The sequence below is a fragment of the Pomacea canaliculata genome, linkage group LG10 (genome assembly GCF_003073045.1).
Source record: "Pomacea canaliculata isolate SZHN2017 linkage group LG10, ASM307304v1, whole genome shotgun sequence".
Taxonomy (NCBI): domain Eukaryota; kingdom Metazoa; phylum Mollusca; class Gastropoda; order Architaenioglossa; family Ampullariidae; genus Pomacea; species Pomacea canaliculata.
The window spans coordinates 26,251,534-26,265,972 of record NC_037599.1 but is presented as its reverse complement, the minus strand read 5'-3'; the positions used below and the strand labels follow the sequence as shown (position 1 = coordinate 26,265,972).

General features: G+C 41.1%; 4 protein-coding genes across 6 annotated transcripts in view; 3 read left to right on the top strand and 1 right to left on the bottom strand.

Moving 5' to 3' along the window:
• The window catches only part of LOC112574528 (GTPase IMAP family member 8-like), a 61,775-nt gene extending 48,085 nt beyond the window's left edge, over positions 1–13,690 (top strand). The window contains exons 14-16 of the mRNA XM_025255660.1: positions 9,145–9,250; positions 11,411–11,568; positions 11,876–13,690. Of these exons, the coding sequence (XP_025111445.1) occupies positions 9,145–9,250; positions 11,411–11,568; positions 11,876–12,145 (534 nt within the window). The 3' untranslated portion in view covers positions 12,146–13,690. The remainder of the gene's footprint in view (positions 1–9,144; positions 9,251–11,410; positions 11,569–11,875) is intronic.
• The window catches only part of LOC112574545 (GTPase IMAP family member 4-like), a 283,763-nt gene that overhangs the window by 246,146 nt on the left and 23,178 nt on the right, over positions 1–14,439 (top strand). The gene's annotated exons all lie outside the window — the stretch shown is intronic.
• The window catches only part of LOC112574535 (GTPase IMAP family member 4-like), a 287,359-nt gene that overhangs the window by 252,426 nt on the left and 20,494 nt on the right, over positions 1–14,439 (top strand). The window lies entirely within an intron of this gene.
• LOC112574529 (GTPase IMAP family member 8-like) overlaps positions 1–14,439 on the bottom strand; it is a 133,175-nt gene that overhangs the window by 112,937 nt on the left and 5,799 nt on the right. The gene's annotated exons all lie outside the window — the stretch shown is intronic.

The window sequence follows — 14,439 nt, the reverse complement described above, 5'->3', positions numbered from 1 at the left end:
AGAACTCGGCTGAGAAAGACGGTTTATCGCTTGCGATCTCCACTTTGCCTCGGGGCCAGGGTAGCAATTAGGGAAGACTGACCGCCGGTACTGACCCCGTGTACTCCTACCTTCCCTCGCACGGGCGAAACCATTTGAAAACACGCCCATTTCGACTTCGGCCTTCAAGGTTTTGCATACTTCGGCTACATTAGGAGGATTGTCTTGTTGCTCGAAGTTCAAAGTCTGCCTGCTCAGCGTGCTTATTTAACATTTGGGTCTGTCAGAAGAAAAAATTCAACGTTTTATCAGGGCTTCTGATTACGCAGAAAATTGCGTACAGTACGCATTAAAAGTTCGGAGGACCCCTTCAATTTTCATCAATGGGGTCCCAGGGGACCCCTTCAAATTTGGGCGAAGAACAGATACAAAATTGGGTAAGTGTAGTGTCTGACGTCGTAGACCAACCTATTGTTGTCGTCTGCTGCAAGGCGAGAGTAACTTCCCTTGCACTGAGTTTGTTTTCCCTTACCAAGAAGAGTTCCACTAAAGGCCGATATCTTCCCACCGGGGGGAAGTGAGTGGTATCGCCCGTGCGAGGGAAGGTAGGAGTACACGAGGTGCGGACTGCCATCGGCCAGTCGTCTTCAATTACTACCCGGACAAAAGGCGGGGTGGACATCACAGGCACTGCCGACTAGCATGGCAATAAATCGTCTCCCTCACCCAGTACTTGCGGTAGGGTCTGAGCGTTGATGCGAAACGACTTCTGTCTGAACATTCTGTCGGGGTTAGGACTGACTGTATTCTCCACAAACAAACAAAACTAGAATTTAAAAAGGAGAGAAGAATGAACAGCGCAAATGACACAAACATAAAAACAACTGAATTGATCGCATAATGGTCGGGTTAGATAGGCGAAGAAAGACACAGTGAGGCACTATGTTGCAGTCGTGAATTGTTGGCGAATTGTAAAAGTTCAAAGATTGGACTCAAACCGAGGTGTACTTTAGGTCAGTCATCAGGAGGAATGAACTGAAAGTATTAAATATTATTATCCCCTCTTATGAGTAAAGAAAGATGTAAGGAAAGACAGTATGTTCAGATAGAAGCCGTTTCACCTCACTTTTCTTAGACCCTACATCAAGTACTAGTCGGCTGAGAAAGACGTTTTATTGCTAAATATAGTTTGCAACTGAAACTCGTTTAATTTATTTGTACAGTTTCAAACACCTTCGATCCCCCTTCATCTCATGATTTACTAACATTCACAATCCACTGAATGTCACTGAGCTGAGGGCGTCACGTCTTGCCGAGGTTCGCTTTTCTACCTTGCGCCAGTTTTTTTTATCCCAACTTTGATACTTTTAGCAACGTGCCACCTCTCGTTGATGTTTCTTACATCTCTAGTTCTCACTAACTTATTAATTGCCAGGTTACGGTCGAGAACTTCCTTTTGAATGATGGCATCTGAGGCATTCATACTTTCATACATCCTCTCCCATCCACCACCAGGTGCAGCTTTTTTAACTTATTTCAAAGATGTCGTTGACGGTGTGGTTAAATTCATTGCCTTAGAAACGGAAAGAAAGTGAGCACCCCAAATACAATGAGCATACGCTCATCACAGATGCTTGCACAGACATCATGACACAGAAATCTCGCCGTTTCTGACTAGACATTACCGTGCTTTGTGTGCCTGAAAGGCAGTTGAACAAAGTATGTTGATTTGTTGATTTTTTTCTACATTGTAAAGGGACCCCTTAGAGTTAGCCTGGGACCCCTTAGAAATCTGAGGAAGGGGTCCCTGGGACCCCAAAGAATTTAGCCTTAGCAGAAGCCCTGTGTCAGTTTTATTAAACATATGACCACAAATACCAAGATTTTAAGAACCTGACCGGATCAGCTTTAGAAAGAGCTTAACAATGTACACTCTCTATAACCGTGTGCTTACTTCATAAATCTTTAAAAATTAACAACATTAAAGAGGACTTTTTTTTTTTTCTAATGCTTTGGGTCAGCAACACCCACAACAATCCAGGAGCCATGAGACGTTCTCAAAATAAATCGAAATGCGTGTATACCTGTAACTTAATGTCCAGTGAAGAAGGCTCTTAAAAGTAAAATAAGATGACCTTTGTTTCCAGAAACTGAGTAGAAACTCAGTGTAAGGACGTTTTCTTAAAGGTATACTCAATGCTCCCCTGTGTGACCCCGGGGTATGCTTGCCTGGCGAGCATTGTACGAATAGGGTCACTCTGCCATCCAGCCAGGCGTGTCGTAAGAGGCGACGAAGGTGGACACCTCACCTAGAGGTAAATTAGGTTGTGGTTGGGCTAACAACCCGACCATGTAAAAAAGTTACTGTTACAGAAACCGCAAGCACGATAACTGTAGATCTGGCCCCGTATGCAGGGAGCACCGATAGCGCCGTTAAAGGTACGATATCCCTTTCGTCACGATAGCGCGGGAAAATTCGTATGCAGGGACCGCCGATAGCCGGCTATCGTAGCTCTACGGCTAATGGAGCCTCACCCCTCCGTTAGCTCGCTATCGTACCGAAAGCACAAGATGGCGGACTGGAGGTTCGGGGACCGTATTCTACGCTGTTTGCGCCACGAACTTGTTTTTCGGGACAGGAAACCTCCCCTGGACCGGTACAGCGACCAAGAACTTTACCAGAAATATAAATTTAGAAGACACGATGTTTTAGAACTGACAAATGACATTGCAGCAGCAATCGAATCATCGAATCGACGTGCGTGGCTTTCTCCAGTGTTACAGGTACTGAATAAATCAGTTATTAATCTGCTGATAAAACTTGTTCAGCTTGTTGTCTGTTTGATTTTAGCCATAATTAGTTGCTTTTTAAATGATATTTTAAATTTGAAAAAGGCAAAATTAACATCCTAGCTTAGGTATTGTGCAGACTAACATGACTGTAATGTGACAGTCAAACCTTCTAGTTTTTGACATAGGATTTGCATTGTGTGAGAGAGTTTGTGTGTGTTGAGGCTTTGTACTGTAACACAAAAATTTTTAGTTTGCACTGCTGAATACCTGTTGCAGGGTGTGTGTGTGTGTTGAGACTTTGTACTGTCACCCACATTTTTTCATTTTGCTTTGCATCTCACTTCAGAATATGTGTTGCAGGTGTGTGAGTTTGTGTGTGTTGAGGCTTTGTACTGTACACAAATTTTTATTTTGCATTGCATCTCACTGCTAAATACCTGTTGCAGGGTGTGTGTGTGTGTGTATGCTTTGTACTGTAACCCACTTTTTTTTTGCATTGCATCTCACTTCTGAATACCTGTTACAGGTGAGTGTGTGTGTGTGTTTTGAGACTATGTACTGTAACCCACATTTTTTTAAATTTCGCATTGCATCTCACTTCAGAATATGTGTTGCAGGTGTATGAGTTTGTGTGTGTTGATGCTTTGTACTGTAACCCACATTTTTTAGTTTGCATTGCATCTCACTTTTAGTAGCTGTTGCAGGGGGTGGGGGGTGTGACTTTGTACTGTCACCCACATTTTTTCATTTTGCTTTGCATCTCACTTCAGAATATGTGTTGCAGGTGTGTGAGTTTGTGTGTGTTGATGCTTTGTACTGTAACCCACATTTTTTAACTGTATACAGATCCACTCTAATATACAAAAATGCATACACTGGCAGTATTGCTAGTTTTAATTATCATTTATCTCTTTGTCTAGCTTGGTTATTTAGCGTTTAGCAGCCAGACTTCTAGTTTGAGATTTTAATTTCTAGTTCCATTTGGCTTATAATAGACTGCTTTTTGGTCTTTGAAATGTTATATCATGAGCTGTTGCTCTGTATCTCCTTTGCTGGCTGTTTTTCTTTTTTTCATTCTAAGGGTTTTCCGGCTGTCCAGGGTGGTGTTGACGGATAGAAGTTTGTCAACGATTTGAAGGGACTTGAATATTCTGTGGCAGAGCAAAAAAAAAATGTAGTAAATGATGGTTGCAAGAGTGGCAATTAGATTTCTGCATATACATCAATAGCTTTCTAAAGAAAAGGGATGTTATCCACAAACTGATTTAGTGTAAAGTGTCAGAAAATTATCAATCCTGCAAAAATGGACAGAAAATATCATTTAAATGTGGATATATATATATTTGTGTGTGGATGCAATTATTCACTTTTCATTTTGCTTTTGTTTTACAATGTGTGATTGTGACTGTTTGAGAGTAAAATAAATGTCACTATGTAAATTTTAAGATATTGTGTATTACTTGTTGAGATGGCAACATGTTGCACACAAACTTCAGAACACAGCATTCTGCACGCAAAGTTCACAATAGAGCCACCGTAAAACATGAATTCATTCAGCCTGCTTACCTCCTGTGAATCTGGACCATTCACTGGAATAAAAAACATGTTTTAAAAATTGTACTTCATTTAATCAACAAGCATATAGCTGATGTATAAACAATAAAAGAAAAGTCTACACTGTCGAAGGCCTTCTCAAAGTCCACAGAGGTTATATAAAGGGAGGATTGCCATTCGATGGACTGTTCTATGATGATACGAAGGGTTGCAATGTGGTCAGTGCATGATTTGTCTTGGCGAAACCCTGCTTGTTCTGGTCTCATTCTCATGTCTAGTGCCTTCTTCAGTCTCTCTAGTATTATCCTTGTCAAGACTTTGCTGGGGATGGACAGCAGCATGATTCCCCGCCAGTTGTTGCACTGGGACAGGTCTCCTTTCTTTGGTAGTTTGACCAGGTGGCCTAATTTCCAGTCTGCTGGGACTAGCTCTTGTTCCCAGATCTTGTGTAGGAGGGGCTGTAAAATTGTTGCTGTTGTTTCTGGGTCTGCCTTTAATGCTTCTGGAGGTATGCCGTCCGGGCCTGCTGCTTTGCCATTTTTCATGCTTTTGATAGCTTTGATGATTTCTGTCTTAGTGGGAGGGCTGGTGTTGACGTGAAGTTGTGCAGTTGCTGGTGGTATGTCAGGTAAGGATGGTGGATGAGGTCTATTCAGCATCTCTTCGAAGTACTCCATCCAGCGGTCTCTTTGCTCTGCATCATTTGTTATGGTCTTGCCGTTTTTGTCTTTCACCGGCTTGTTTGAGTTTACGCTCTTGCCTGACAGAGTTCGTGTTATTTCATATAATCTCTTCATGTTTCCCTGTGTGGCTGCTGTCTCTGCTTCCTCTGTTAGTTCATGGGTGAAGCGTCACTTGTCCTCCCTTGCCGACCTCTTCACTTGGCGGTTGGCTTCCCAGTATTTCGCTCTGAGACCTTCTTTCTCTTGCTGGTCTTGGCACTGGTTGAGCTTCTGTTTCAGTCCCTTTCTTGATTCAATCTTTGCCCAGGTCTCTTGGCTCATCCATTCCTTATGTTTTCTTTCCCTCTTTCCTAGAACATCTGTACAGGTTGACTTCCAAATTCTTTTGAGTGTTGACCAGTGTTCTTCCACAGATTCTTCCGCCAATCCTGAAAGGGCCTCGTACTTATTCTTAATTTCACAGTTACAAATTTCCGTGTCTCCTTGTTCTTGAAGTACTGGTATTGAACTTGTGATGTGGTCTGCCTGCTGTATCAATGAAGACTTCAGCTTGATCTTGAAGACTGCTATTAGAAGCTGGTGGTCTGAAGCAGCATCTGCTCCTCTTCTCACTCTGACATCTTGGAGACTCCTTCTCCACCTTCGACCAACTGTTATATGGTCAATCTAGTTTTCCGTTTGGCCATCTGGGGAAGTCCACGTTGCTTTGTGTATATTCTTGTGTGGGAATACAGTGCCACCAATGACATGGTCGTTGAAAGCGCAGAAGTCTATGAAGAGCTCCCCGTTTTCATTGCAGGTGCCGACGCCATGTCTTCCCATGATGAGCTCCCTGTTGGTGTTGTCATCTCCCACTTTGGCATTTAGGTCTCCCATAATAATCTTCAGATCTCTTCTTGGTATGCGGTCAAGAAGAGACTGCAGGGAGTTATAGAATTCTTCTTTTTCCTCTTCATCTGCGGCATTCGTTGGTGCATAGCACTGGATGATGTAGTCTTCCTTCCTTAGCATTGAATCTGCCGACATGAGCCGTGGTGAGACTGGCTCCCAGGCCCTCAGCGCCTTTGTTGCCTCTGTTGACATCAGCAGTGCTACTCCCTGGGAATGTCGTGGTCCAGGTCTTTGTGGCAGAGTAAATGATGGTTTCCCCTGATGTTAGTCTGGCCTGCCCACTTCCATTCCATCTGGTTTCACATAACCCGAGGACCGTGATATTGTATCTTCTCATTTCCCTCGCTACTTGAGCTGATTTGCCACTTTCATAAAGGGTTCTGATATTCCAGGTCCTATCCTGGTTTTTGCCTTGGTCGTCAGAAGATGAGTCAGCATGCTGGCTTCCCTAGGGCTTTCACCAGCCTGCGTCATGAGCTCTTCTGGAGAGGAATCTTCCTGACCAGGCCCCTGTTGCGATATTGTTGCAGTTTCTGTAACAGTTGATGTTTTACTTGAATGGGTTGTTAACCCATAGCAAAACCCCCAACCTGGAGGGCCAGGGTGCAACATTTTAGTCTGGCCTCTACCCTGACAGACCTGTTCGGCTTGGTTGGACCTGCCAGGAGCACAAGGCTCCCGCCGACATAGCTCTGTGGGTCGTCGAGGCACACAAGCCACCACACCACTACAAGGTAAGTTGCACCAGTTGGTGGTGGAGCTGCAGAACAGCTCCAAGTAAATACCAACCCGCCAACCAAGACAGAAATCATCGAAGCCATCAAGTCCTTGAATTCTGGAAAGGCGGCAGGCCCAGATGGCATTCCTGCAGAAGCACTCAAGGGAGACCCAACAGCCACAGCAGAGATGCTACATCCCCTGTTGAAGAAAATTTGGGAGCAGGAGCAAGTTCCAGCAGACTGGAAGCTTGGCTACCTAGTGAAGTTACCCAAAAAAGGTGACCTGACACAGTGCAGCAATTGGCGAGGGATTATGCTGTTGTCCATTCCAAGCAAGGTGTTGACCAAAATCATCCTGGAGCGACTGAAAACCGCCCTAGATAGGAGACTTCGGCAAGAACAGGCAGGCTTTCGGCAGGGAAAATCATGTACCGACCAAATCGCTACTCTGCGAATTATTATCGAACAGTCCATCGAATGGCAGTCACCACTATACATAAACTTTGTAGATTTTGACAAGGCCTTTGACTCCGTAGACAGAGAAACCATCTGGAAACTGGTGCAGCACTACGGATTTCCACCAAAGTTCATTGCCATCATCCAGCAGTTGTATGAGAACTCGACATGCCGGGTGATACACAAGGGTAAGCTGACTGACCTCTTCGCAGTGAGGACTGGGGTGAGGCAAGGTTGTCTGCTCTCACCAACAATCTTCCTGATCGTCATAGACTGGATCATGAGAAAAACAACCTCTAACAGCGACACGGGCGTTCAGTGGACCTTCGCCAGGCAGCTCGAGGATCTTGACTTTGCGGATGACATCAGCCTGTTGTCCCACAAGCAACAACACGCACAGACAAAGCTCACTCGGCTCGCAGAAGAAGCAGCAATGACTGGCCTGACCATCAACATCAAAAAGACGGAGGTAATGCGGGTCAGCACAAAGCAAGAAGCCCCACTCCAACTAAAAGGAGAATGTATTACAGAGTCTGACCGTTTCACCTACCTTGACAGCATAGTCAGCAGCAAAGACGGAGGTACAGATGAAGATGTCAGAAGCCGAATAAACAAAGCCAGGCTTGCATTCCACTCCCTAAGACCTATCTGGCACTCCAAGGCTTTGTCTCTACACACCAAGATCCGCCTCTATAATACCAATGTAAAGTCAGTCCTTCTGTATGGGTCTGAGACATGGCGGGTGACAAATGCCATCACCAACAAGATACAGACCTTCATCAATAAATGTCTGCGCCGCATCCTTAACATCCGATGGCCTGAGAAGATCTCCAATACCGCCCTGTGGGAGAGAACCAACCAAAACCCTGCCAGCCTAGACATCAAGAAGAGAAAGTGGGGCTGGATTGGCCACACCCTACGAAAGCCAGCCGACAATATAACGCGACAAGCTCTGGGCTGGAACCCACAGGGGAGGCACAAGGCTGGGAGACCCAGACAGACGTGGAGACGATCAGTCCACAGAGAGGCAGAGACAGCTGGCATGACATGGTCCCAACTAGAAAGGGATGCCCAGGACCGGGTCCGATGGCGGCGTGTGGTTGCGGCCCTATGCTCCACTGGGAGCGAATAGGAACGAAGAAGAAGATACTCAATGCTTGTGATAAGGCTGTGGCGACGGTCAAACGTCTCAAAAATATATTTAGTTACAATTACAGAGCACGAGAGCACTACAGGAGAAATAAAGGATTCGTTTCTCACTTTATTACCACTTATTAGCACTATTTCGGTTGCCGATGTTTATAAAAATTGAAAAAATCCAGTGAAATCGACCCTTGTGTCCTTCTGCCGAGTAACCACGATAGCTTCCCGAGATAGTCAAGCAGAGGAGTCTTATTGTGATGTCAGAGTCTTGTTGTGACGTCAGTCTCTGACAGGGAGTGTCTGTATCTGTGTCATTGCGAAGATTTGACGTCGTCTGTTTATTCGTATGACGCACTCTGTGTGTCAGGCTTGTAAGGCTCTGTCTTGCGGAAACTGATGAAAAGAAAGTCCCGTGTAATTTTCTCTTATTAAACACAACATTCTACTAAAAACCTTCAACGTTTTCCACACGAACACACATATAAATAGACGAGATTCAAATGTATCCTACTCTTTACGCGATTCTAAGCAGTTTTATTTTGCCTTTAGAATCCCTTTAAATCTGGGTAAACATTTCCTTTCCATTGTAGAGATATACGCATACCACTATCACCAAGACAACCACGAGGTCAGCCGAACTCGATACGTAACGTTTAGCATAGAGTGCCGCGTCTTGCATTGACTGAAGTATTGACTACAGATCTACGTAAACTATTGATGTCTGTATTGTTGACATCTTTCTGTACCCTGTCTGTAGGCGTGTATCTCGGAATAGAAGTGGTATAAGTCACCCATACTCGCTGAAGTAATTACTGGCACTGTGCTTTACCCAATCACAAGGGGAAAACGTGTGCCTCATTGTGTTTTTAACAAAACGTTAAAGTTCGTCTTTTCTGTTATAGCTTCCGTTTGTTGTGTGCTGACAGGAGGAGTATGATGCTGTGAAGACACTACAGACTTTGTTTGGTGAGCGTGTCCGCCGCCACCTCATGATCGTCTTCACTGGCGGCGATGTGCTTGTAGATGACATCAGTAAGTGTCTTGATACTCAGTGGTACTGAATACAGCTTACGAATACGAATACGAATACGAATAGTTTATTTGTTAGGCCTTTGGGCCCATTCAAAAGGATTCAACATGTCACAAAAAATACATAGTGTTATTATCATGGAATAGCATATCTTTTCTTTGTCGCTAAATATAAAAACTTGGCAAGATTGGACAGTATTGTTTCATTATTTGTTGACATAAGCATCTGCAGTTTGGAGTTATTTGGTCTAGTGTAGTACTTTGGTGGAATGAAATTTTTTCTCAGATCTTTCAAGCATGGACAACATAGTATAAAATGGAACTCATCCTCTTCATCAATTTGACACATAGGGCATGTTTTACTTATATTATTGACAGAATATCTTAAAGTATGTGTCATTATATCTGAAATACCAAATCGAATTCTCACTAATGCATTTCTGATGAAGCTATTAACATCTAAACTCAAATACATCTCTCTGTGAGTCGCAGATTTAATTGACTTATAGAAACTATACCTTTCACTGCTATTGATTATAAAATCCCATTCTTGCCAGTGGCAATCAATCAATCTTTGTTTAAAACATTTTATAAAATTGCTTACTGATTCCACTCCTTGATTTAGCCAAACATGTCCAAAACCATATCTAAAAAGAAGTAACCTGATCTCAGATACCCAGTTTTGCTTTCCATTATTGTCTAATCGTTCTAACATTTTGTAAGCTCTCCATGGGAGTCTTTGTTGCTCCATCCTTGTTAATTTTATCCAATATCTGACACAGCTTATGTATATGCTAACGAAAAGTGGATATCTGCCAAAATCACCGTATATCATCATGTTGGGTGTGTGTGAACCCACCCCCAAAAATCTTTTCATAGCATATGTGTGGACTTTTTCAATTTCTATACAGACATTTCCATGAAGGCCCCAAACTTCGGCTGCATAATATAAGACTGGTTTAACTTGCATGTCAAATAGTCTGGTAAAAACATTAACAGAATGGTTTCCTATCTTGTATAATGTATTAATGATGCAGAATACTGCTTTCTTGGCCTTAGCAGTTAGGTCTTCAGACGCACGGGAAAAACTTAATCTTGTGGAGAAGTAAAGGCCTAAATACTTATATGTATTTACCACATTTATTTGCATACCTCCATAGAGCCACCTTTCACTCGCTGCTAAAAATCCCCCTTTTCTAAAAACAACAATATTACTCTTGTTTAGATTAACATTTAGGCCCAGTCGTACTGATGCATTATATAAAGTATTTAGCTGGTGTTGTAGTCCTACTATAGTTTCGGACATCAATACAATATCATCTGCAAATAAAAGAATGAATATTTCCATAAATTCATGTGTAAAGGTTGCCCCATGTTTTCCATTATTCATAATTTCTAAAGCTAGCTCATTAATTAAAAAGTGAGAAAAGTATAGGGCTGCACACATCTCCTTGCTTAACTCCCTTTGTGCACTCAATGTAATTCGTGAAATCGCCTCCACATCTCACACGGGCTTTAACCGATTTGTACATATTTTGGATACATGTGTGTAGTTTACCATGTATACCATGTTTGGTAAGGATTGGCCAAAGTAATTTTCGAGAGACAGAGTCGAATGCTTTTTCAAAATCAATAAATGCTACATAAAATTTACGATTAATAGCAAATTGTTTCTGGATGATGGCAAATAATGTAAAAATATGGTCAACCGTAGAACGATCTTTCCTAAAGCCAGCCTGGTTCTCCCCCACTATCTCATTTAATTCTGCCCATTTTTTAACCTGTTATTCATAATGTAGCTGTACATCTTACTACTAATATCATTTAGTGATATTCCACGATAATTGTTTGGATCTGAGTAATCTCCCTTCTTATGAATGGGCTGAATAATAGATACTGAATACAGCTTACACATGAGTGAAAGAAGAAACGTTGTTTCTATCATCATAATCATCTCCTCGTTTTTCCAATGAACAAGAACCGATCTTCTCCATCCTTTAATTTCTTAACAGTTGAAGGTGAATTTTGATTTCCCTCATCTGGATGGGATGTTTTGATCACCATGCGTATACAAATTTACTACAAAAGCAAAAATATTACACATGTTGAAAGTTATTGCTTTTTTGTCAAAAAGATATATCACTCTTTTTGTTGTATTACCAGATGGAATGCATGGGGATGTAAAAAAATTCTTAAGTGAAGCTCCGGAAAATCTCAAGGAAGTTTTGTGTGATGCCAACAACCGTTACTGCATTGTGTCCAACAAAGGGACGTTTGAGACGAGACGAGAGCACGCAAAAGTGGTCTTAAGTATGATTAGAGTGAGTTTATGGTATTACTCATTAAAATCTGTGAGAGAGTAAAACATTGCTTACTCTATAAATTGTTATACTTAAGATGGCTTTCCTTCTAAAGTATTTTTTTCTAATAAATGCTCTGCCCTTTTTATTCATAAATAGAAGAAATCCTTCAAGTGATTGAAACGAATAATTTTCATAATTTAAAAAAAGAATAGTGCTGTTAAAACGTTAATGAGAAGTAGAATGATCCTTATGAAAAGAACGAAAATTTTATTGAAAATTGTAATCAGACTGGAATTTAATGAAAGTAGTTTTTTCTTTGTGTTAGGAAGTGGCTAGAAGAAACAACGGTGAGTATTTCACGAATGAGATGTTTGATCGTATAAACGTAAGCAACCAGAAAGCTCAGCATCCGTCAAACATCGCGGCTGTCAAAGAAACCAGACAAGCGATTGTTGAAGGAAAAGAAGAGCCAGGATTTTTCAATACACTGGAAAACACAGCAAAGAAATACATCCTCCCTGTCTTGTCCACGGTCCTCGGTGTGGGAGTTTCTGCCGCAGCTGGAGCTGTGGCAAAGCGGTGTTCCGTGATGTAGTCACAAGCAAACAACGATGTGTAGAGTGTACTTTATTAGACTAATCAGAACACACGATTGACCTGTATTTTCCTAACCGAATAAATGAATTTAAGTAACAAGCCACGAGACATGAAGATTACCCATGAACTAGATTTTTAAGAAAAGAAACATGTCAATTAATTGTTTCAATAAGCGAGATAAGCAATGTCAAAAAAAAATTGTTTCAATAATTCCCAGAAAGATTGCGCTGTTCAATTCTTTGCCTTTATTTGTTTTTCTGCATGTAAAATACCAAACATTTTACCTACCTGTCTTATTGCAAAGGTAATAAGTTAAGTAGAGGAATCATGAGATATGAACTTTCTCAAGGGTCGCACAGTGTGCACGCTAATGCTCACTGTCAAAGGACGGACGTGTAGAGGGGGATTGTTTGCCGAGACCAACGCTTAGTCTCTTGCTGTTAGTCTCAGCTAGCCTAAACAATCAATGTCACTAAACCGGAAGATTTGTACACACCTGCCTCATTTTAGTAGTTAACTGGAAATGATGTAAAATAAAAGAGGTTTGCCTTCTGATTATGATTTCAGATAAAAGTTGATGCTAAAGAGGACTTATTCTTTGATTGTATTATTGTAACAATCTTTTGAAGTGACCTTTTTTCATTAGGTTAAAAAAATGTCTTCCTTATGAACGTATTGAAATAAAAAAAACAGTGAAATATATTTTGAGTCCAAAATGAATCTAAATTAGATAAGATATTAAGCCTTATTTTAAGAATGACTAAATGTTCTATTTACAGAAACAGTTGTTTAAATATGCAACTGATTGTGAACTTGTTTATAATGGACGTTAAGGAAAGGTACTATGCAGAAAAATTTTACCATGCAATACATTGCAAAACAGACCTTTTTTCACGTTAGTGGTTACCATATAAGCAGATTCCTTCTACATAATGAGAGATTTGGGATGGATAGTTTGGGGTTAAATAATTTGAGACTAAGCCTCTAAACAGAACTTCCCTTTTCTTCTTCTTTTTACCGGGGACTTGAAATAAAGTGAAAATGTGTTCACAATGAGGATAAATAGGGTGTCTCTTAAACCTTCCAGCTTTGTCCTTCACTTGGTATATTGGTAATGTGTTTAAATGCAAGTTAATCTGCAGAGAATGTGCACGATGTCTCCCTTATATTTTTCTCTATAGTTTACTGTGCACAGTCTCAATAATGTACAATCTAATATGCCAGGATCATTACCATTTATGTAATTTTTACACATGATTATTATATTGCTTCTTTTGTAAATATTTTTTTTCACATCTTCATAATCATCATATTGAATCTACGTTAGAGATATTTAATGCATGACAGAGAAAGTACCAGTGTCACTAGCTGAACGCCTGAAATGTGCTAAATAAATATTTATGTTTCATGTTCTTGATTTCTTTATGTATTACAAGGAGCAAAAGTGAGGCAGGTAAAAGGTTTACAGTAATACAAAGATGTGTATCAATCGGTAACCGTATTTCCTATGAGTTCCATATGCTGCTGCTTCGTTTTTTAGCTTTTCGTGTCAATAAAATATGTTAAAAGATCTCGAGTCAATTTATTATGCTTAAATGTGTTGCTCTTTCCAATTATAATTCATGGTATTTATACACCACAAACTCCGCGGATTTCGGGTGCCAACCCTTATAATCGCTGGATGACTGAAGTTAGTGACGAGACCGACGTGTGATCAAAAAAAAAAAAAAAAACAATACTGATCATCAGACTTCAACATCCCCTGCAAAAACATGCTATCGTGGGTTACATAATAACTGTCACTCACGTGCATACTTCCTCGGGGACAGTGTTTACTTTTAACAAGAAAACGCAGGAACATTGTAACAACAGTTTCCACATAAGGTAGCTATGCGATCAATTTGTTTTGGTCTTTGTATCTGTACAACATTTTTGCTTACACACTTGTCCCCACAATAGCCATGTTTCACAAAGTAGAATAAATATAAAAGTAAACTAACTTCCAAAATATTATTTGTAGATGATGTATTTGAGCAGATAGGAATTAAAAATATGCCTCTTAAAACTTTGGTAGTCCACTAACAGGACGCGTATCACTTTTAGGAGTTAGATGAACACGAAGCACATTAACAGCGGGGTGGACCGGTAAAAAATAGTTGTTTACAGTAGATGTCTGTGTAGTAAGTGCTGCACTTTGGACCACTTGTCCGCGGGCGCTCACATGGAGGCACACACACACACACACACACACAAACACACAGACTTAGAATAGGACGCGATGTGGGTTCACGC